The sequence below is a fragment of the Muscardinus avellanarius genome, assembly GCF_963383645.1.
Source record: "Muscardinus avellanarius genome assembly, chromosome: 21".
Lineage (NCBI taxonomy): Eukaryota > Metazoa > Chordata > Mammalia > Rodentia > Gliridae > Muscardinus > Muscardinus avellanarius.
Window position 1 is genome coordinate 21,481,305 of NC_137807.1, and position 24,095 is coordinate 21,505,399.

General features: G+C 52.4%; 1 protein-coding gene across 1 annotated transcript in view; it reads right to left on the bottom strand.

Moving 5' to 3' along the window:
* The window catches only part of SGSM1 (small G protein signaling modulator 1), a gene marked incomplete at both ends in the record, with an annotated part of 80,105 nt that overhangs the window by 11,801 nt on the left and 44,209 nt on the right, over positions 1–24,095 (bottom strand). The window contains 9 exons of the mRNA XM_080717806.1: positions 1,982–2,106; positions 5,015–5,524; positions 6,378–6,446; positions 7,492–7,674; positions 10,886–11,014; positions 14,656–14,801; positions 16,239–16,303; positions 18,450–18,588; positions 21,313–21,474. Of these exons, the coding sequence (XP_080573932.1) occupies positions 1,982–2,106; positions 5,015–5,524; positions 6,378–6,446; positions 7,492–7,674; positions 10,886–11,014; positions 14,656–14,801; positions 16,239–16,303; positions 18,450–18,588; positions 21,313–21,474 (1,528 nt within the window). The remainder of the gene's footprint in view (positions 1–1,981; positions 2,107–5,014; positions 5,525–6,377; positions 6,447–7,491; positions 7,675–10,885; positions 11,015–14,655; positions 14,802–16,238; positions 16,304–18,449; positions 18,589–21,312; positions 21,475–24,095) is intronic.

Here is a 24,095-nt window from a genome sequence, read left to right on the forward strand (position 1 = left end):
ATGAGAGGTGGGTACCACCACATCCAGCGTTTGTTTGTTTGTTTGTTTATTTATTTATTTATTTACTTATTGGTGGTACTGGGGTTCCTGGAAGCCCTTCTACCTCCGGGCTACACTCCCAGACCTATTTTTACATTTTTATTTGGAGACAGGGTCTCCTAAGCCAGCGCGCGCGGCTGGCTTCGAACCTGCGTGATCCTCCTGTCTCTGTCTTCCAAGCGCGGGGATGACAAGCGTGAGGCCACCACGCCTGGCCACATCCAGCGTTTAACTTGGTTTCTTTAGTCTTTCATTTTGTCCAAGACTTTCTGGAAACTCGCCACCTCTGGGAGGCTTCCTATGATTTCTCCTTCTGCCCCTAACCAGGCACAAGTCAATGGGCTCATCTTTCTCTCCCACATTGTAATTTAAAATGTATCAGACCGTGTAATCCTTTAAAACACTACACACATAAATTGTATTATACGATTCCCATTCATATTGTCCAGTATACAGTAAACGACCAATTGGACATTACGTTAATCATGATATCCAGGGCTGTGGAGGGTGCTTGCTAAAATGTTAACAGCCAGAGGTCTAGGGAGTGGCACTGACAGACACAGAGGGAAGAGGCTCCTCTTTAACCTTAGAGACTTGGTTTCCTTAATTCATTTAGATTTTTAATATAAATCGGGCGTGGTGGCGCACGCTTGTAATCCCTGTGTTTGGGAGGCAGAGACAGGAGGATCGTGCAGGTTCAAAGCCAGCCTTGCTGGCTTAAGAGGCCCTGTTTCCAAATAAAAATATAAAATAGGTCTGGGAGGGTAGCCCGGAGGTAGAAGGGTTTCCAGGAACCCCAGTACCACCACCAAAAAAAAAATAAACAAAAAAAAAATAGATTTTTCCGGGCGTGGTGGCGCACGCTTGTAATCCCCGCGCTCGGGAGGCGGAGACAGGAGGATCGCGCAGGTTCGAAGCCAGCCGCGCGCGCTGGCTTAGGAGACCCTGTTTCCAAATAAAAATGTAAAAGTAGGTCTAGGAGTGTAGCCCAGAGGTAGAAGGGCTTCCAGGAACCCCAGTACCACCAAAAAAAAAAAAAATAGATTTTTAATATATATGGGTCCCTTTCAAATGTTATGAAATGCCAACAATAATTTTTTTGTGGTACTAGGGACTGAACGCAGGGGCATTCTACACCCTGGAAGTATGGCACTATTATCTTTTATTTTGAAATAGAGTTCCATTAAGTTTCAAGGGGAGGGGGAGGCTCCCTAAGTTGCTGAGGCTGCCCTCAAGGCTGTGGTCCTACTGTCTCAGCCTCCCAAGTCCTGGGATTACCAGGTCCAATAACAAACAAACAAACAATATATGTGTGTGTGGGGAGTGAATACAGGGGCATTCTACATCTGGGCTATACCCCAGTACTATTTTATTTTTTATTTTGAAACACGGTCTCACTAAGTTGCGGAGAGCCTCCCTAAGTAGCCGAGGCTGGCCGCGAGCGCCTGCGATCCTCCTGTCTCTGCCTCCCAAGTACTGGATTACAAGCGTGCGCCACCACGCCCAGCACCAATAATACTTTTTTAATTAACAGGAATAAGGAGTCGCAGATCTTGGCTTGAGGGGGTAAAATAGAAAGAAGGAAGGAAGGAAGGGAAGAAAGAAAAAAGGGAAGAGAAGAGGAGACAGAATTTAGAGTGGGAAACACTGATTTACTCAGAGCCTGCCCAGCTGGGACACCTGAGCCCGGTGCCCCCAGGTCCCCCTCTCTCCCCTTCACGGCCTTGCTTCAGAAGGAAACGAGCTGAATGTGGTGAGGAGCTCAGCGCAGGACGCTGGTAAACATCAAGCGCTCCATAAATGCTCGGCAACATTGTTATTATTGTTCTTGCTACTTAATTGGCAGAATGGGCTAAAGCCAGGCTCCTGGGCACAGTACGGCTTCAGAGGCTGCAGCGGGGCTGGCCCCCCGCGGCCCCCCGGCCAGCCCCGGCCCCGCTACCTGCACATGACGTTGCGCAGCTTCTCCAGGTTGGCGGGGGTGAAGTACCAGTAGTTGCGGTCGCACCTCTGCACGTCCTTCTCGATGCGGTGCAGGTTCACCGTGTACAGGTCCAGCAGCTCCGGCTGCGGGCGCGGGAGAGGGGAGAAAAGCGATCGCCAAGGTCCTCGGCGGAGGGGTGGAGGGATGGAGGGACGGAGGGACCAGCTCCTCTCCTCCTCCCGCCCCCCTCCGTGGACGGCCCAGACCAGCCAGGTATTTGATTTTGTGTGTTCGTTTATTCGTTTGGTACTGGGGATTGAAGCCAGGGGCGTTCTATCTCTAAACTACACCCCTATGGCTTTTTATTTTTTTTTAATTTTGAAACAGGGTGTTCTCCTGTACTCCTGACACTTGGGAGGCTGAGACAGGAGGATTGCAGGTTTGAGACCAGCCTCAGGAGTTTAGCAAGACTTTCAGCCACTTAATGAGACCCTGTTTCAAAAAAAAAAAAAAAAAAAAAGAAAGTTAAAAAAAGAGCTCTGGGTATAGCTGGGAGGTAGAATACCCTGGGTTCAATCCCCAGTACCAAAATAATAAATAAATAAATAAATACATACATACATACATACATAAACAAAATAAAATAAAAGAGGTTGTTCCTAAGCTACGCCACGCTGGCCTCTGACCCGCTACCCTCGTGTCCAGCATGCTGAGGACGGGGATTAGCAGGTGGCATCTTTTGACCCTGGTGTGTTTATTTATTTGTGTGTGTGTTTTTGAGAAAGCCTCTTTTAGGTTGTACGATGAACATACCTTTTATTCCCTTTTAAAATAAAGTGTCCTCATGATGTGCACGTGAACAGTACTTCCGTTTTATAGGCTTGGCGCTACTGTTCTATACAGAACTGAGGACTGTACCCAGGGAACGTTCTACTACGGAGCTGCCCAGCTACCCGTCTATCCGTCCGTCCGTCCATCCATCCACTTATTTTATTTTAAACAGGGTTGCATTAAGTTACCAGGCACTGGCCTCAAACCTTCCCAAGTCCTGGGATGACAAGCGTGCGCCATCATGCCTGGCTCCCATTTTGTACAAGAAACAGACTCTGCGTTCTCTACTAGAGGGGGCAGTGCTCCCCCATCCCGTGCTTAAAGTCAGACAGGAAGATAAATGAACAGAAACGAAATCCAGTTCTGGCTCTGTACCAGACCCGGCTCTTCACCAGTGAATCTGATAAAACCTGGCTCTGCCCGGGAAGCCCAGGCGCAGCGTTCCCGTCTGTCCTTGCCAGGGCCAGGCGTGTCCCAAGGGCCCCTCCCCAGTTAAGGGAGGGGCCCGAGAGCCACAGCTCCAGGGAGAGAAAACCAGGGAGACCCCACCAACAGTCCAGGGTCAGAACAGAACTGCTTGATAGCACCTTGAACAGAGGTGGCAAGTTAGGTATAAAAGATCTCTCTCTGGGTAATAAAAACCCATAAATGTATAGGTTTATAACCCAAATTCCCACTGCCCGGGTGGTCTGAAAGGTCAGAGAATTTAAAGTCATCTCAGAGCCGGGTGTGGTGGTCCAGGTCTGTAATCTCAGTACTCGGGAGGCTGAGACAGAAGTATCACAGGTTCGCAACCAGCCTCAATTACCTAGAGAGGCTCTCTGAAATTTAGAGAAGCCCTGTTTCAAAATAAAGAAAACAGCCAGGCATAGTGGCGCACGCCTGTAATCCCCGCACTTGGGAGGCGGAGACAGGAGGATCACGCAGGTTCGAAGCCAGCTGTGCTAGCTTAAGAGACCCTGTTTCCAAATAAAAATATAAAATAGGTCTGGGAGTGTAGCTCGGAGGTAGAAAGGTTTCCAGGAACCCCAGTACCACAAAAAGAAAGAAAGAAAGAAAGAAAGAAAGAAAGAAAGAAAGAAGGAAAGGAAGAAAGAAAGAAGGAAAATAAGCCTGGGGATGTAGCTTGGAGGTAGAATGCCCCTAGGTTCAATCCCCAGTATTGCAAAAGAAAAAAAAAAAAAAAAGAAGAAGAAGAAAAAGAAATCCCAGCCAGGCATGGTGGTACAAGCCTATAATCCCAGTGCTTGGGAGACTAAAACAGGAGGATTGCAGGTTTGAGGCCAGCCTCAGCAAGTAGTGAGACTCTCATCAACCTAGTGAGACCCTGTTTCAAAATTAAGAATAAAAAATAGGGCTGGGGGCATAGCTCAGAGGTAGAATGCCTTGGGTTCAATCCTCATTGTTGGAAAGAAAAAAAAAGAAAGAAATCCCTCTGTTGAAGGACTCAACCTTCCACAGACGCCTTAAACAGTGCATCAGATAAAATTCCATAAAATAGCTGGCTATGAGCCGGGCATGGTGGCGCACACTTGTCATCCCAGCATTTGGGAGGCTGAGACAGGAGGATCTGGGTTCGCGGACAGCCTCAGCTACAGCCTTTGCAACTCAGTGAGACCCTGTTTCAAAATAAAGAATAAAAAATAGGGCTGGGGGTGTAGCTCAGAGGTAGAATGCCCCTGGGTTCCACCCCCAGTACCACAAAAAAAAAAAAAAAAAGAAAAAGAAAAAGAAAAAGAAAGCTGGGTGTGGTGGTGCACGCTTGCAATCCCAGTACTTAAGAGGCTAAGACAGAAGGATCGCAGGTTCAGAGACAGCCTCAGCAACACAGTGAGACCCTGTTTCAAAACAAACAAACAAACAAATAAAACCAAATAGAAACAAAAGGTGGGGATATAGCTCAGAGGTAGAATACTCCTGGGTTCCATCTCTTGTAACTCACACCCGCTCGCTCTGTCTGTCTGTCACACACACACACACACACTCATAAAATCGTAACCTGGGGTCAAAAAAATATCAAAGAACGCTCAGAGGAAGGAGGATTCTGCATGACGGTATCTGCCTCGCAGGGGCCTCCGGTCAAGGGCCTTCATCCTCAGGGTCAGAATGGGGAGACCCTGCCTCAAAATCAGAACGGCCAAGGGCGTGAGCTCAGCTCAGGCTCGACCCCCAGGACGCAGAGACAGGGGAAGACAGGGCCGGGGGCGTCCGGCGACTCACGGAGTAGGTGACCCCGCTGGACGAGACCGGGGACGCCTCGCTGTTGGCGGCGGCGGTCACCACGAGGGACGCCAGGCCGGGGAAGAGGCTGTCCATCTCGGGCTCCTCCGACAGGTTGTCCTCGCTGCCCGCCTGGCTGCGCCTCTCGGCCGGGCCGCCCCGCCAGCCGTCCAGGGCCGCGTCCATGCTGCCCGGGACCGACATGAACTCGTCCAGGCTGTCGGTGGCCAGCAGGTCGCTCTCCAGGCTGTCCTGCACGGCCAGCGCCTGGCGCGGGGCCTCGCCGCCCTGCCCGCCGTCCCCCTGCCGCGGCGCGCCGCGCTGGGCGTCCAGCACGCTGTCTTCTGCGCTCAGGCTGGGCTCCGAGTGCTCGGACAGGCCGGACGAGAAGTTGTGGGAGGAGGGGTGCCCCGAGTCCGGGGAACAGGCGCCGTTGGCCATCTTGAGCGGCTTCTCTTCCGACTTGTCGTCCGTCTCCGCCTGCTCCGCCTCGTCCACCGACTCGAATACCTGGGGAGAAGGTGCGCAAAGACAGACGGCTGCGCTGCCGACCTGGGTACGGCCGCAACCTCAACGTCCGGCAAGGGGGCATCAGCTTCGGCGTGGAGCATGCACGCGGTGGAATACTATACACTCCGTTAAAAGAGGGACACGAGTCAGGCGTGGGGGCGCACGCTCGTCATCCCAGCACTCGAGAGGCTGAGACAGAGGATCCCGATTCGCAGCCAGCCCCGGCTACTTAGTGAGGCCCTCTGCAACCTGGAATCGGTTTCAAAGATAAAGAATAAAAATTTGGGCTGGGGGTGAAGCTCAGAGGTAGAATGTATGAGCAGATGAGGGCTATCCCAGACTGGCTAACCCAGGGGCGGGGCGTGGCAGGGGCGGGGCATGAAGGGAGGGCGGGGCTTGAGAGAGAGGAAAGACAAAGCGGGGGGCAAGGGAAGCTGGAGGCGGGGTGTGGGCGGGGCACAAAGAGGGCGGGCACGGGATGTTGGCGAGGCAAGAGGGCGGAGTATGAAGAGGTTGGGGCATTGACTTTGGGGGTGTAGGTGGGGCATGAGGGAGGGGCATGTGATGTCGGAGGCGGGGCATGGATGAGGAGAGCAGGGCATGTGGTGTTGGAGGCGGGGCATATGATGTAGGAGGCGGGGCATGTGACGTCAGAGGCAGGGCATGTGACGTCAGAGGCAGGGCATATGATGTAGGAGGCGGGGCATATGATGTAGGAGGCGGGGCATGTGACGTCAGAGGCGGGGCATTTGATGTAGGAGGCAGGGCATGGGTGGGGCCCAGGATGCTGTAGGTGGCGCATGGGCGGGGGCATGCGGTGGAGGCGGGGCGCGGGCGGGGCCTCGGGGGTCACCTGCGTGCTGCTGCTGGAGTCGCTCTGCAGGCGGAGATTCTGGCGGCCGGAGCTGCAGCTCTGGGAGGACTGAGCGAGAGAGGAGGCGCGGGTGAGGCTCTGCTCGGGACTGCGGCCTGAGCCAGGATGCCCCGTCCATCTCCTCCTGGCTGGGAGCTGCCTGGCGGTGCATGGACGGCGCGGCCCCTCCGGCTCCCCTGCCCACTCAGAGATGACTCGGGCCCCTGCCCAGGAGCCGGGCCCCCACGTCCCGTCCTCCGCACGCAGCGCAGCCCGCCTTTAACTGCTCTGCTAAACTGGAAACTTCTGGCTGGTATTTTAGTTCAAACCCAAATAATTGGCTGTACTAATGGCCCAGTTCCCCGTACACGTGCCTTCTACCCGGAAACCTCACGCTCCCTGTGCACTCCAACGCTAAGGCCCGGCCACCGGGATGGCTTCGGTCAGTCGACCTCGGCCACCTGCACAGGGCGGAGACCCACACACATGGGCGTGCGTCTCTGGTGGTGGTACCCAGGTGAGCTGGCGGATGAGCCACGTGGGCACAGCCCAGTCATCCAGAGGGCCCAGCTCAGACCACCAAACTTTAGGTGACGCGGGTGTCATTGTCCCCGCTGACTCACAGCAAAACCACTGAGCCGCTGTTGGAAGTCCAAGTCAGTGGCCTGGAGTGGCTGCTAGTTAGGCAGGGCTCCGTGGGGAGCCCTGATGACCGACACATCACTGGGGACCCGAGGGGCTTTTTCTCTGAGTTCCTGAGACATTCTGGACATTTCTGATAGCACCTGACATAGAGCAGGTTTTCAGTAAACTTTTATTTTGGGGGGTACTGGAGATTGAACCCAGGGGCATCCTATCTCTGAGCTATGCCCCTTCCCCTATTTGACTTTTTATTTGGAAGCAAGGCTTGCTAAGTTGCTGAGGCTGGCTTTAAACCTGAGATCCCTCTGCCTCAGCCTCACAAATCCTGGATTTACAAATATCTGATCCCAAAGTTACCCTCCCTCCAAAAGAAGCTGAGGGGGGCCCGTCCCCGTCCAGGGACTCAGCCTTCTCTGCCCGCTTCCCTGCGGAGGTCCCGGTGGCCCGGCCCGGCCCCGGCCCCGGCTCTTACCTCGTTGCTGATGGTGGAGTCCCTGTGCACGGCGCGGTGCAGCTGGCTGTCCAGGCTGGCCCCCGACGAGCACTTGGCCAGCGCGGCCGCATGCGACTCCCGCTCCCTCTGCCGCACGATCGCCTCGCAGCCCAGCCACTCGGACATGGTCTGCGCGTAGCAGGCGTGGGTCTGCTCGTCCACCTGCGAGGGCGGAGGCCAGGTGAGCCCAGGCGCGGCCCGGCCCGGGAGGGAGGCTGACCCACGCGTGCAGCTCAGCTCAGCCGGTACTGACCGAGCACCTGGTAGGCCGCCCGCAGCACCAGGCAGGCCCGGGGGCGCGCAGGGAGCGAGGCCCCTTCCCATGTTCGTCTCTTCCTTCCTGCTGTTTTTCCGTTCACTCACATATCAAGTCAATGAGCCATTGAGCACCTGCTATGTGCCAGTGAGCCTGCTAAGCTTTAAGGGTATCAAGGTAAGCAGACGGTTCCCTTCCTGTTTTACTGCCTTCTCTAATCCCGATTCATTAATTCATGCATTCGTTCACACACTGACTCCTTCATTTATTTTATCTTTTATTTTTGGAGGTACTGGGGATGGAACCCAGAGGCTTTCTACCTCCGGGCTATACTCCCAGACCTATTTTACACTTTATTTGGAAACAGGGTCTCACTAAGTTGCTGAGAGCCTCGCTAAGTAGCTGAGGCTGGCTTCAAACCCGTGCGATCCTCCTGTCTCAGCCTCCCGAGCGCGGGGATTACAAGCGTGCGCCACCATGCCTGGGTCCAGTGGATTAATTTTTATAGTTCTGTTAGTCAGCAGCGATGGTGACGTAGGTGCACACGGCAGTTAGCTCTGTCTAGGTGCACAGGCCCCCATGGAGGGAGGCCGGCCTTGCGACTCACGGTGCTGCAGCAATGGATACGTTAGAGCCCAGCATGAGCCCCGACCGGAGCGGCCCCTGTACACAAAAACGAACTCAAAGCCGGTCACTTAAAATATAATGTAAAACAATAAACCTTAAAAAATAGATCTTCAGGAAGTAGGGTTAGTTGAAAAGTTCTCAATCTTAACCCCAAAAACACAATGTATAAAAGGGAAAATGAACAAACAAAAAACAGAATCAAAATACAGAAAGGAAGCCAGGCGTGGTGGGCACATGCTTGTAATTACATGCTTGTAATCTTGGGACGTGGGAGGCTGAGACAGGAGGATCGCGGTTCACAGCCAGCCTCAGCTACTTAGTGAAGCCCTTTGCAACTTAGTAAGACCCTGTTTCAAAATAAAGAATAAAAAATAGGGCTGGGGTGAAGCTTGGAGGTAGAATGCCCCTGGGCTCTATCTGCAAGAAAAAAAATACAGAAAGGGCCTTGGGGTGCAGCTCTGTGGTAGAACCCTTGGCTGTCAAGAATGAGACCCTGGCACCACACATAAAAATAAAGACAAAGAATAAGTTTTAAAAATTAAAACTCTGGTTTTGCAAAAATGCTTTACGAAGAAGAAGAAAAGGCGATGGGCGAGGTGGCACACGCCTTTACTCCCAGCACTTGGGAGACTGAGACGGGAGGATGGCAGGTTCAAGGCCAGCCTTGGCAACTTAGGACAGCTCTCAACAACCTCGTGAGACTGTGTTTCTAAATAAAAAATAAAATCAAGCTGGGGGTTGTAGCTCCGAGGTACAATGCCTCTGGCTTCAATCCCAGGAATGAACACACACACACACACACACACACACACACACACACACACACACATACACACACGCTTTGTGAGAGAAGACCCGTGACAGCCAGGGGGGTGTGAAGAGGTGTTGAGCCCCCACAGCCATTTGGGGAGCGCACACTAGGACCACAAGGAAACGTCATTCCCGCACCACTGAGAGCAGCTGAAATAAAACGGCGACGCCCCCAAATGCTCCCGGAGACGCCGGCAGCCTGGCTGGCTCATTTGTTTCCAGTGGGAGAAGAAAACGGCAGGGCCGCTGTGCAAGGCTGGCGGCTTCTTGTACAAGTCAGCACGCACCACCCTCTTGCCCGTGTATCGCAGGAAATGGACGGCCCACGCTCACACGAAAGCTGAGCGGGAGCGTCGGTTTCCAGCTTTGCTCATGACAGCCCCAAACCCAGAAATAACACAGCTGCCCGCCAACGGGCAAAGGGTGGAGTGGTGGTAGACCCATACCGTGGAGAGAGGAGGGATCCATTATTATTTATTTATTTGCGGTGCCGGGGATGGAACCCAGGGGCATTCTACCTCCGAGATACACCGCCAGCCCTATTTTTTATTCTTTATTTGTAAACAGGATCTCGCTGAGTTGCAAAAGGCCTCACTAAGTAGTTGAGGCCGTCCTTGAACCGCTATCCTCCTGTCTCAGCCTCCTGAACGCTGCGATAACAAGCATGCCCACCACGCCCGGCTTAGGAATCAATTATTGAAATGACAACTTGGGTGAATCTGCAAAAGAGTTATGCTGCATAAAAACAAGCAATCTTGTTAGAAAAAAGGTTAGAGCCTACAAGGTTTCATTTATGTGACATTCGGGAAATGAGAAAAATAGAGACCAGATGAGCGGTTGTCAGAGATTAGGGATGGTAAGGGGGAAGAGGTGAATCTAAAAGGACAACAGAAATCGGGGCCTGGTGGTGCACGCCTCTAATCTCAGGATTTGGGAGGCTGAGACAGGAGGGTCGCAGGTTCAAGGACAGCCTCGGCAACTTAGTGAGACCCTGTTTCAAAATTAAAAATAAAATAGGGCTGGGGGTGTAGCTTGGAGGTAGAATAAAATAAAAAATAAATAAAGTAAAATAGGGCTGGGAGTGTAACTTGGAGGCCCTTGGATTCAATCTCCAGTATATCTATATATAAGTGTATAACGTGTGCATGTGTGAGTGCATGCATACACACACACACACACACACACACACACACACGCGCGCGCGCGTGTGCGCAACAACATGAGGGTCCTTAGTGCATTGGAAATGTTCTGTGTGTTGAGTGGGGTGGTGAACACAAATCTCCAAACATAACAGAATTGAAGAAAACTAAACATACACACACGTACACACATACACATACACACACACACAAATATATGTGAAATTGGAATCAAGACAGATATATTGTACCAATGTCAAAGTCTTGGCTGTGACACTGTGCTGTCAGTTTTGCGAGCCATGAGCTCTGTGGGAAACTGGGTACAGAATCCACAAGATCTCTGCTTTATCTCTCACAACTACCGGCCCACGTCCAATGATCTCAAAATAAACGTACTTAAAAACTCACGTGCGTGGCCGACGCTGTGGTCTGCTGGCGAGCGCCGCCTGAGAGCTGTCTCCCCAGGTCCCCCTGCCTACCGTGGTCCAGGGTGGACCCGCAGCTCCCCCAGCCCCGCAGCATCCTGCCGCGGGTCACCAACCTCCTTCCTGTCCATCTCGGTCATGCCGAACTGGTAGTGGCCGAGGAGGAAGGGCCACACGGCCTTGCGGATGTCGGGCTGGACGCCTCCATAGTAGACGAGGCGCAGAAGTTCCTGCTCCTCGTAACTCTGTGGAGGGCAGGGGGGGAAGCAGAGGTCAGTCAACAGAGAAGCAGGGTGGCCTGGTGGGTCGCGCTACTCCTCCTCGGCCCCAGAGATGCTGGTGTGAATGAGCTAAGCCCTAGGTACCTGGACAGTCAAGATGTCATCCTACGGGAGAGCCAAACCCGGGCAGCCTCTGGCTGACCACCAGTGGGGAGCGAGAATCTCTATGTGACATTTTAAAGGGTATGGCATTTATTTATTTAATTTTAGGTACTGGGAGTTGAGCCCAAGGGTGTTGGAAAGTTATAGGGTATGCCCTCAACCCTATCTCCCTCTCTATCTCCGTATCCCTCTATCCATCCCTCTTTCCATCCATCCATCCATCCATCCATCCATCCATCCATCCATCCCTCTATCCATCCATCCCTCTATCCATCCATCCATCCATCCATCCATCCATCCATCCATCCATCCACCCACCCATCCGCCCATCCATCCATCCATCCATCCATCCATCCATCCATGGTACCGGAGATTGAAACCAGGGGCATTCTACCTCTGAGCTACACCCCTAGCCCTATTTGTTCTTTCTTTCTTTCTTTCTTTCTTTCTTTCTTTCTTTCTTTCTTTCTTTTCTTTCTTTCTTTCTTTCTTTTCTTTCTTTCTTTCTTTCTTTCTTTCTTTCTTTCTTTCTTTCTATCTATCTATCTATCCTAAGGGTTGAACCCAGGGGCATTTTACCTCTGAGCTACATCCCAGTACTATTTCATTTTATCTGAATTAATTTATGATACTGGGGACGGAATCTGGGCTTTCTACCTCTGGGGCATGCCCCTAGACCTATTTTATTTTTTTTAATTTGAAAACAGGGGCTCTCAATCAGTTGCTGAGGATCCCACTAAGTTGCTGAGGCTGGCTTTGAACCCGTGATCCTCCTGTCTCAGCCTCCCAGGTACTGGGATTACAAGTGTGCACCACCACGCCCAGCTTATCTTTTATTTTGATAAAGGGTCTCACTGAGTTGCAGAGGGCCTTAGTAAGTAGCTGAGGATAGCTTTGAACCTGTGATCCTCCTGTCTCAGCTTCCCAAGTACTGAGATTACAAACGCATGCCATCACGCCCGGCTTACTTTTTATTTTGAAATAGGGTCTGAGTTGCAGAGGGCCTTAATAAGTTGCTGGGGCTGGCTGCTCACCTGCATTCCTCCTGTCTCAGCCTCCCAAATACTGGGATTACAAGTGTGCGCCACCACGCCTGGCTTAGTTTTTATTTTGAAACAGGATCTCACTAAGTTGCTGAGGGCCTCACTAAGCTGCTGATGTTGGCCTTGCGTATGTGATCCTCCTTTCTCAGCCTCCCAAGTTCGGGGATTACAGGCATGGGCCACCAGGGAAGGGTGTGACGTTTACGTGGCCTGCTGCCCTCGAGGCTTATTTCTTGCTCACTTGCCCATCCTGGGTGGGCATTTCTGGTGAGTGGGCACCTCTCCTCCCTGAGAGGTTTAGGCTTCTTCTGTCTTGTGCCCCCACAATGCTCTGGGGCATCATGGCCATCTGCCTCCATCCAGCAGAAGAAACAGACGTGGGGAGCTCCACACGGACTGTGTTCAATGTGTATTACGTGGTGGAAAAGCAAGGTTCAGAATATCTCTAGGGCGAACCCATTAGTGTAAAAGGAAAACATATAAAGGAGGCCTGTGGATAATGAGTTAATATTTCTTTTTTCTTTCTTTCTTTCTTTTTTTTTTTTTGGTGGTGCTGGGGGTGGAACCCAGAGGCTTTCTACTTCCGGGCTACACTCCCAGACCCATTTTATATTTTATTTGAAACAGGGTCTCACTAAGTTGCTGAGAGCCTCACTAAGTAGCTGAGGCTGGCTTCGAACCCGTGCGATCCTCCTGTCTCAGCCTCCCAAGCGCGGGGATTACAAGCGTGTGCCACCATGCCCAGCTATGAGTTAATATTTCTATTTATTTTTTAGTCAATGGTTCACATTGTGCTTATTTGGAAAAATATTATCTACGCATCTGCACACAGCTCTAAGAAAACTATCCTAAAGCCAATTAATGTTGGCTGTCTAGCTGGTTGCAGCGAGGCAGCCTATAATCCCTTGGGAGGCTGAGGTGGGAGGACTGTGGGTTCGAGGCCAGTGCCTGGTAACTTAATGAGAACCTGTTTTAAAAGTAATAAGAAAGCCGGGAGTGGTGTCGCACGCTTGTGATCCCAGCACTTGGGAGGCTGAGACAGGAGGACCACACAGGTTCGAAGCCAGCCTCAGCTACTTAGTGAGGCCCTTTGCAACTCAGTGAGACCCTGTTTCAAAAATAAAGAATAAAAAATAGGGCTGGGGGTGTAGCTCGGAGATAGAATGCCCCTGGGTTCCATCCCCAGTACTGAAAAAAAAAAAAAAGTAAATTAGGCTGCAGGTGTAGCTCAGTGGTAGAGTACCCCTGGGTTCCATCCCTAGTATCCCTTCCCCCCTAAAAGAAGCCTCAACCAGCTAGTCAAACAAAGGACGCACTTTCTCTTTTAGGGCTATCGCCAGATTTCATTTCCTAGCCTCCTTTGCAGTAAGGTGCGGCCACCTGACCAGATTCTGGCCAATGGGATGCCAGAGGAAGTGACGCAAGCCATTCTCAGGGCAAGGTCTGAAAGCAGCAGGTGGGCCCCTCGACTGCTTCCCCTTCTGCTGGCTGGAGGAGCCTGAACCCCGGTGGGTTGGAGATACCCTCTCGCCCGCACTGGCCATCCAGGACGGCCAGGTGGGCGAGCAGTAAAACCCCGTGCTGTCAGGCAGCGCCATTCGCGGGGCTAGTTGTCACTGGCGCTCAATCTACCCTGATACGGTGGTGCAACCCGAGGGTGAAAACGTGGCCGCAGGGATGGGAAGGCGTAGGAGGGCAAAGGTGCAGTGTTGCCCCATTTCGTGTTTCAACCACTGTGTCTCCAGATTGGTGCCTCCCAAACTGGGAGGATCCCCGGAGCGCACGGGCAGCCTTTCAACAGACAGACACGTGGGCTCCAAGTCCCGGAGATGCTAAATCAGCACGGCTGGCGTCCAGCCCAGAAGGCCATAAATCTTTTAAATTCCTCTGGAAGTATAAACACTCAGAGACGCCTGGGACCATGACCACTACGGCCTCTCGAGGAAGCGAGCCGGCTCGTCCTTTTAAATTTTAAACATCCATCAATCCGTTTTACTTCTAGGAATCTCTTGAGTTGAAAGCAGGAGTGCAAGCTGGGTGTGGTGGCGCATGCCTGCAATCCCAAGTGCTTGGGAGGCTGAGGCAGGATTGTAGGTTCGTGACCAGCCTCAGCAACTTAGTGGGGCCCTCTGCAACTTAGTGAGAGCCTGTTTCCAAAAAAAAAAAAAAAAAAAAAAAAAAAACTCGTTTGGCGGTATAGCTCGGAATTAGTATGACCCTGGGTTCCATCCCCAGTACCACGCACACTCACTCACACAACACCCCTCAATCTCCACCCTAAAGGCCACAAGGGAGCTGTGGGGGTCTCAGGCTTCTCAAGAAGCCGGGACCTTCCGTGTGTCTGCACAGAACCCACATGTGGCAACCCGAGGTCCCACAAGCAGGTGTGGCTACTTCTCAGGGGACATGAGAGGTTCTGCTACGGTCTTCCCACCCAGCCCGAGCCCCGCCAGTGCTTACCGTGCTGTCCTGAAGGTACTGCTCCCAGATCCTGGCCGTCAGCCCCTGCCCGGCATCACAGGGCGAGTCCGGAGACACGATCATGTGATTGACCAAGGCTGACAGGTGCGTCCTCACGGTGGACAGGTGTCTGCAGTAGGCAAGCCCTGTCGGGGAGGGAGGGGAAGGCTCACCGTCTGCCATCAATGCTCCCCAGCTGACAGGGCCTCAAATCCTCATCACCCCCTTTACCAGATGGAAGAGTGAGGCCACTTGCTGGCCTGAGTACGTAACCCTAGGGAGGTCCTGACGTCTTTCTCAGCCTTAGGGCCGCCATGCTGGGACCCCGTGCAGTTAACGACAGGGACTCTGGGCTCCGTGTGCCACTGCACCCCGGGCACCTGGTATAGATTGGCACCGAGCCTGGTGCACAGGAGATGTTTGGAAAGTGCCAGCCTGAGCCATGGTGCCCCGTCCTCCCGGCTCCAGCCATCGCATGCCTGATTCTGAGAGAACGTGGCACCTCCCAGAACCTGAAGGCTGGTCCCTGCGAGGGGAGAAGCATAAGGAAGCTGGCAGCAGCCAAAGAAGTAACACTTCCATCAGACACGCTCCTTGCTTGTGCAATCATATCTCAGCCCGGCCCTACAAAGCAGGTACTATTATTACCTTCATTCTACAGATGGGGAAACTGAGGCTCGGGCATCCTTCGCCCCTGCCACATTGCTAGGAAGGGTGGGGTCAGGATTTGGACCCAGGTCTCCTGGCTCCGGGGATCTGGGATCACCCACCACCGAGGATGTGACACGTTATCACCTGAAGGGATCGGTCCAGACCCATCCCCGCCCCACTCCTGCCCCCAGGAAGGCCTTCCACTCGGGTCTGATCAGTACCTGCCCAGGGCTGCGTGAGGCTCGGGAAGGACAGGGACAGAAGAGACAAGAGCCGCGTCCACCTGCCCCTCCAGGCTCGGGGGAGACGGCCGGAACTGCTACAGCCCCGTCCCGTGCAGGGCAGAGTAAGAATTCTCTAGAATCCCCGAAAAGGTGTGCTTTGTCTCTCTGACCTAGCCTATGAGGCTGTGGAAATAAAATCTCCTGATATAAGCAAAGGAAAACAAACACAACAAAAAGACAGCCTTTGGAGCCAGGCCGGCCAGGATCCACGCCCCAGCTCTGGGGCCCGTCCCCTGTGCGACCCTGGAAATCACTTAGCTTCTCTGTGGCTCGGCCTCCCAGGCGGGTACGTGGCAACTCTCAGAAGACCTGTCTTAGGAATTTCACGCTGAGGTCTGGGGCAGGCAGCTGACCTTTAGCACACCATGCTGGGGGCCAGCGACTGACCACGGCTCTCCTTCAGCCCTTAAGCACCCTCCGTGGCGGGGCCCGGGGAAGCTGTTGTGATCCTACCAAACTCCCAGGCCCAAGGCCCCAGGGGTAGGAAACGGAGGTGTACAAAGGTTAATGCCACGTCTCCGAAGCCAGATATCTAGGAGACAGTTTCCATTCCAGAGCCAGGCTTCATCCCCTGAGACTGCGGACAAACAGCAGGCGCTTAATAAGTGCTCCCCAGAGGTCACGCCGGCAAGGAAGAGCTGTACGTACACCCATAGAAGGCTCTGGAGAGGATCTGGTACTTCATATTGTCACAGAGCAGCTTCAGAGGAGCCCTGCAGGGGGAGAGAGGAGGCTGCGTGGGGGGGCATCCACAAGGGCGATCTTATGCGCAGACACGAACCGTGACTCTTAGGAATCCCAATGATTTGTGTAAGCAGAATTAATCAGAGACAAAAACCAAAAACCTCTAAAGGAAAAAGATGCACAAAGCCCAAGTTCTCTTTTCCTATATTTTTTTGGGGGGGAGGAAATTTCTCAGGGTTGAACCCAGGGGAGTTCTACCTCTGAGCTACACCCCAGCCCTTTTTTATGTTTAATTTTTAATTTTTTTGTGTGTGGGTCTGGGGATGGAGCCCAGGGGCATTCAACCTCTGAGCTACACCCCCTGCCCTATTTTTTTTTTTATTCTTTATTTTGAAACAGGGCCTCACGGAGTTACAGGGGGCCTCACTAAGTAGCTGAGGCAGTCCGTGAACCGCGATCCTCTGGTCTCAGCCTCCCGAATGCTGGGATTACAAGCGTGCGCCACCATGCCCGCCTTTTGATGTTTTATTTTGAAACAAGATCTCACTAAGTTGCTGAGGCTGGACTTGAACCCGTGATCCTCCTGTTTCAGCCTCCCAAGAACTTGGATTGTAGACGTGTTCCACCACAGCAAGCTCTAGCCGTGGTTTTCTGAGGAGAATCACAACTCCTTCTCTCTGGAGGGCAGATTTAAGTCAGCCAATCATGAAAGCTGCAGGGAGGGCTGCTATGAATGCAGAATCATCGCCCCTCCTCTGCTAGCATACCCCCACCATTTTCTTTTGAGAAATCACCCCTTCTCTAAATCCTCTCTGGAGTCAGAGTGATTGGCTCAGAGATGGTCATGTGATCTACCCCGGGCCAATGAGAATCTGCCCTGGAATTTTTGTTGCAGCTACCAGGAAATAAACACTCCCCCCGCCCCCGCCTGAATTTCTATATGGCTGCGGCCTGTAAGATCCGTCTTGTCATAGAGGGAAGGACTGCCTAAGAACAGAGATAGCATCATAGAGGCAAACAGAATCAATTTTCAAGAAGCGGATGGGGAGTCCTATTTTGAGCATCTGGATCCGGCCAGGCCTGAAGCCACCATGCCTCCGAACTTCTCAGTTACTCCAACACATTTTCTCTTCTTGAGTCAGTTTGAAGTGGGCATGTGACACTTGTAGAAATTGTTCTTAAAATGACCCAGTGGAACCAGAGTAAGCCACCCTTGGGGCCGGAGTCTGGCTGACTGCCAAGCAGGTGAGGCTCAGAGCTCCTCTTTGCAGGGAAACTTCTGGGCACTGTTTTGGCTGAAAGAGAATGGAGTAAGGCCCTCATACCGCTGGAAAAAGCAAGGACTGCCAAGGGAGCACTGTTGGTAAGGTCCAGACTCGCCCGGCATCACAGTGAAAACCACCCCACATAGTCCTGGTGCTCTGTGAGGTGGTGAGGTCCCCGCCAGTACAGGTATGTAAGGAGAGACCGTGAGAGTGGGCACTAGTAGGGGCAGCATTGCTCAATGACCCCGGGGGACGCTGGTCCAGCCCGGGTCGCCTGGGTCTTCTCTAGCATGGGCCCTGCTGTGCTTCCAATCAGGACCTCTAGGAGGCGGACCTGGAGCTGGGACGCTCCGCTGCCTCCCCTGAGTGACCGTATTGCTGATTAAAGCTTGAGAATCTCCACTTGATTCAGTGCTTCTCACACTTAAAAGTATGAACGTGGCCGTCAGGTGACTTTAAACACAGATTCTGATTCAGGAAACTTGGGACAAAAGATGGAGAACCTGCCCAGGTGATGCTTCGGGGCCACACACTGAAAAGCCAGAGGTTAGGTGACTAAATATCTGATGCCAGAGCCAGGAACGGTGGCATGTGCCTGGAATCCTAGTACTTGGGAGACTGAGACAGGGGCATCACAGGTTGGAGGCCAGCCTCAGCAACTTAGCGAGGCTCTGTAAAAAGCCACTGAGATTTCGGGACTCTTTGTTACTGCGGCATAACCCTGTTATCCTGACTGATACATGTATGTAAGCTCCAACATCCAGGACTGCATGAGATTTAATCTAGCTCTGGTTAATTCCAGAGCCCATGTTCACTCTGCCAAATTCAGTGCAGGGCAAAGAAGGGGCATCCACAAAGCTCCGGCCAGTACCTTCAGCCCCTTTCATCTGAAGCCACAAGCCCCTCCTACCTCTCGTGGTTGCAGCCATTGGTCGAGCTGCCGCTGGCTGAGCCACTCTGCGAACAGGATGAGCAGGAGGACTTCCGGGGGCTGGGTTGCCATAGAGATGGGAGGTTGTTCACGGAGACATCCATCAGATCCTGGGGGACTGTGGTGTGTGGAAGAAGGGACAGAAGGAGAGGGCTGATTACATCTACGTGGGTCACAGAGACCTCACCCGAAAGCAAGCAGCTCCCAGCCCAGGCTGGTGCAGGGACAGGAAAAGACCCTGATTTGACCACAGCGACCCCGATTATGGACTGACTGCGGTCCTTGAGCCCAGCTGATCCAACGAGGGCCGACACCGAGATCTGGAGGCTCCAGCAGATGGGCAGATGTGAAGGTGACCAAAAGGAGAGGAAGAGGAGAGGGCAAGAGGGGAAGAGAGGGAGAAACAGAGACTGAGACCGAGACCAAGACCAGAGCCAAGGAAACAGGCCCAGCCCCAGAGCAGGCGGTAAGCCATGTTGTCACTGAGTTTGTTCACAGGGTCATGGCAGGGAGGAGGGGAGCTGAGGGCCTTAGTGCCCAGGGATGGAGCTCCTGGTGCTGAGATGGGGGAAGCTGGTCTCTACAGACTACACAAAGCGCCTCCAGGGGGGAGACAATGAGGGAGGAGGTGGGGTGCTGTCCATGGTCCTGAACCACAAGGCTATTCCACCAAAGATTGGTGAGCCTCAGAATCATGTATGGGGCTCATGAAAAAGCCGTATGTCTGCCCTGTGTTCCTCGACTACTGAATTCAAACCTCCTGGTGACAAGGGCCTAAAATCTGTGGGTTGTATTTTTTTTGGGGGGGGTGTTTCTAGGAATTGAACCCCGGGGACAGTCTACCTCTGAGCTACATCTCAGCCCTATTTTATTTTAATTAATTAATTAATTTATTTATTTATTTTTGGTGGTACTGGGGTTCCTGGAAGCCCTTCTACCTCCGGGCTACACTCCCAGACATATTTTATATTTTTGAAACAGGGTCTCTTAAGCCAGCGCTGCTGGCTACGAACCTGCGTGATCCTCCTGTCTCCGCCTCCCAAGTGCGGGGATTACAAGTGTACGCCACCACGCCTGACCCTATTTTATTTTTTATTTTTGAAATAGGTTCTCGCTAAGTTACTGAAACTGGTCATGAACCTGAAATCTTCCCGTCTCAGTCCCCTAAGTACAGGCAGGCACCATCACGCCTGGTTCAAATCTGTAGTTTTTTAAAATAGTTTTGATACAGCAGCAACATTCGAGAGATTCTGGTCTCCTAACCCTTAGATCCTGGTGATTGTTGGTCAGATGCTACCAGGATGCAACTCTCAGTTTCCCTGGTTTTTTACTTTTATTTTCTAGCTTCAGGAAAAACAAACAAACAAACAAACAAACCTTAGTATCTGCAAAGCTGCAAAGGGGACACAATGGCCGCTTATGCGCTGTGAACGCTGGTCCATATGCGGGTCCATTGGCAGCTCCAGATGGGGCAAAAGTTTTATTTCCTCTATAATAAGGGTTGGTAAACTTTTTCTTTGAAAGGCCAGGCAGTAACTATTTCAGGTTTGTAGGCCATCAGGGCTCCTCAACAACACTCGACTCTGTTGCCGTGGCGTAAAAGTAGCCATACGTAAAACATAAAGGACGCTGGGTGTGGCGGCGCACGCTTGGAACCCTGGTACTTGGGAGGCTGTGACAGGAGGTTCTGGGTTCGTGGCCAGCCTCAGATACTTACTGAGGCCCTCTGTAACTTGGTGAGACCCTGTTTAAAAATAAAGAATAAGTTTTTTTAAAAAAAGGGCTGGGGGTATGCCCCTGGGTGGTTCCATCCCCAGTACCACAAAAATAGATAAATACATAAATAGATAAATAAATACATAAATACATAAATACATAAATAAGTAAATACATCAAGGACCAAGAGTGCGTCCCAATGTGGCACCGAGGGACAGCGGCGTGCGGACTCCCTCTTTTCACACGTTTCTAAATGTTATTCTTTGGATTTTTTTTCAATCACTTAAGAACATAAAAGCCATTCTCAGCTCCTGGTTGTAGGGAAGGATTCTAGGCCTGGCAGACGGGCCACAGTTTTCTTTTTCTTTTCTTTTCTTTTCTTTCTTTCTTTTTTTTTTTTTTTTGGTGGTACTTATACCTCCGGGCTACGCTCCCAGACCTATTTTATATTTTTTTGTTTGGAAACAGGGTCTCTCAAGCCAGCGCGGCTGGCTCTGAACCTGTGCGATCCTCCTGTCTCCGCCTCCCGAGCGCGGGAATGACAAGCGTGCGCCACCACGCCCGGCTACAGTTTTCTGATCTTTGCTCCAGGAAGCCTGACAGGTGGACTTGTTCCCCAGTGCCACGGCCCCTCAAGGGTGGCTGGCACCCCAACACCCCCTTGAGCTTCGAGGGGACGGGGAGTTGTGGACCTGGCCCCACTGGCCACTGGAGCTCGGAATTTGAGAGGAGGCCGCCCATGGGATGTGGTTCTTGTGGCCACTGAAAGTAGCTTGTTACACTCTCCCTCCCCATGTAGACTTGCCAAAAGCCAGTCAGGAAAGACCTGGGAGCCCCTAGAAAATATTCTAGAAGGACACCCCCGCCCTGTTCTTGGCCAGCCAGGAAGCACTGACCCACCTAGACCCGGTGAGGTACCTACACGCCTCCACCTCAGTCTCTCGTCCCTCTGGAGACATCACCAGTGGGTCCCCTCGGCTCTCCTCACGGTCCCCTGCAGGGTCAGGACGGCACAAGGACATCCGTCTGTCTCCTCCTCCCATCTCTCCTGAGACCAAGACTCCCATGACAACATGGCAGGGTTGGCTGGCACCCAGCCCCTGGGGCAGGGGGACCCAGACATTACGGGGGGGCTGCTCTGCCAGGCCGGGTGCGGGGAGGGCGGGAGCCCCTCTGGCGCGTGCCCACCGACTCCCCCTGGCCACCACCAGCATGGACCGGCCAGCAGGAAGCATCATCCAGGCCGGGCCCACAGGGATGGCGCAGGTGCTGCCCAGGTCGGGGGAAACTTGAGACACAGAAAACAAAGAACTGGTAAGACAGGGAGACCCAGAGATGGCTGGAAGGACCAGGCCCCGGCGGCCCAACTCCTCCGCTGCCTGTCCACACGGCCCGCACAGTAGGGTTCAAAAAGGAAGACAGAACGTGGTCATTTATAAAGCGCGCAGGTGCTGGACTTAGGGTCAGGGTTGGTCATATTCTCAGCACTGCTCTAAGAGATACTTTTCTTTCTTTTTTTGGTACCAGGGGTTGAACCCAGGAGCATTCTGAGTGACAACCCCCAGCCCTTTTTATTTATTTATTTTTATTTCGAAGCAGGGTCTTACTAAGTTGCTGAGGGCCTCGCTAAGTTGCTGAGGCTGGTCTTGAAGCTGCAATCCTCCCGTCTCAGCCTCCCAAGTGCTGGGATGATAGGTGTGCGCCATCGCACCCGGCTAGGGTGCATATATTTGTGTATTTTTCAGAAGAAACCGAGGTTCATAATGATTTACCAAACCTCTTTCCTCCACGGAGAGCCATCACCCACTGAGTGCGTTCGATCGTTACCCCCTTCCAGACTGTGAACACCAACCAGACATTAAGCAGTGGGGCTGAAATTCCAATCCAGGCGTCTTGACTCTGAGCTCATCCTCAGACTCCCTGATGTCTTCCCGGGGCTCCTCTCCCAGACCACTGGCTCTCGACTGGGGCGATTTTGGAGATGTTTGGAGACACTTTTTGATTGTCACACTTGGAATTAGCTTGATGGTGCTGGCAGCCCAGAGTTGGAGGCCAGGAACCCTGCAGAATATCCCGCTACATGCAAGACAGCCTCATGTAAAAACAATGACTCAGCCCAGCATGTCAGAAGCGCCGAGGCTGAGGAGTCCCGCTCTAGGCCAGCCCTGTCCAAGAGGGATGGGATGGAGCCACCGGCATAACTGAAATCGTCTAGCGCCGAACATGGTGGTGCATGCTTGACATCCCAGTTCTTGGGAGGCCGAGACAGGAGGATTGTGGTTCTGGGACAGCCTCAGCACACTTAGTGAGGCCCTCCACATCTTGGTCAGACTCTGTTTCAAAATAAAGAATAAAAATAGGGCTGGGGGTGTAGCTCGAAGGTGGAATGTCCTTGGGTTCAATCCCCAGTACGAGAGAGAGAGAGAGAGAGAGAGAGAGAGAGAGAGAGAGAGAGAGAGAAAGAGAGGAGGGGAGGGGAGGGGAGGGGGGGAGGGAGAGAGAGAGAGGGAGAGAGAGAGAGAGGGAGGGAGGGAGGGAGGGAGGGAGGGAGAGAGAGAGAGAGAGAGAGAGAGAGAGAGAGAGAGAGAGAGAGAGAGAAGAGAGAAGAGAATTGTCTAGTAGACACAGTAAAAAGAGCCCAGTACAGTGGTTCATGCCTGAAACTCCAGCTACTTTGAGGGCTGAGGCAGGAGGATTGCAAGTTTAAGGCTAGCCTGGGCAACTTAGACCCTGTCTCAAAATACATTTTAAAAACATCTTAAAATTGGGGGATGTGGTGGCGCACGCTTATAATCCCCATGCTTGGGAGGTGGAGACAGGAGGATCGTGCAGGTTCGAAGCCAGCTGCGTGTGCTGGCTTAGGAGACCCTGTTTCTAAATAAAAATGTAAAAATAGGTCTGGGAGTGTAGCCCGGAGGTAGAAGGGCTTCCAGGAACCCCAGTACCACCCCCAAAAAAATGGGGGGATGTAGCTTAGAGAATGCTTGCCTAGTATGTGTGAGGCCCTAGGTTCCATCTCAGTGTTGCCAAAAATAATATATATATATATATATATATATATACACACACAAAAACATACAAAAAAGGTAAACAAAACAAAACAGGTGAGCTAGGTATGGTAGTATAATCCCAGTAGTTGGGAAGGTGAGACAGGAAGACCACAGGTTCCAGGCCAGCCTTAGCAACGTACTGAGACCCTCAGCAACTTAGTGAGACCTTATTTAAAAATTAAAGAAAAGGGCTAGGGATATAGGTCAGGGGTCAGCCTTTGGGTTCAACTTCCAATACCAAAGCGGGGGGGAGAAAAAGAAAAAAGGGGGGAAATCAGTTCCAAAAAACACACTTTGTTTAACCCAATACATCCAAATGTTATCATTTTAACATATGATCAATATAAAATTATGAATGCTATAATGGGTCTCTTTTTTTCCATATATTCTAGTTTTTACAGTCCCAGCCCCGGAGGCGGAGATGCCCATGTCTGACCGCGACCCCACCTGCAGGCTGGAGAACCTGTCTTGGTCTCCTCCATGAGCAAGGGACAGGCGGAGACCCAGGCAGTGTAGACGGGGAGACAGGACACCAGAGGCGGCTCAGAATCCTCTACAGAGGACACGTCATCCCTCCTACATGGTAACATGTGTTCATGATGTAAAACATGTATCCGCAATGTTTTCTATAAAGAGAGAGACACCAGGTATTTTCGGCCTCGTGGGCTGGGCTACAGGACGGACGGCGGTCACGATTTCCGAGCTTTGCCTCTGTGGCCTGGAACACGGAAGCGAACGGAGGTGGTCGTGCGCCAATAAAAACTTCATTTGCCAAATCTAGCCCACGGGAAGGGGAGGGCTGACTTCTGATTTGGGCGCTTCTCCAGAAAGACTTCACACCTGTCACAGAATGAACGGC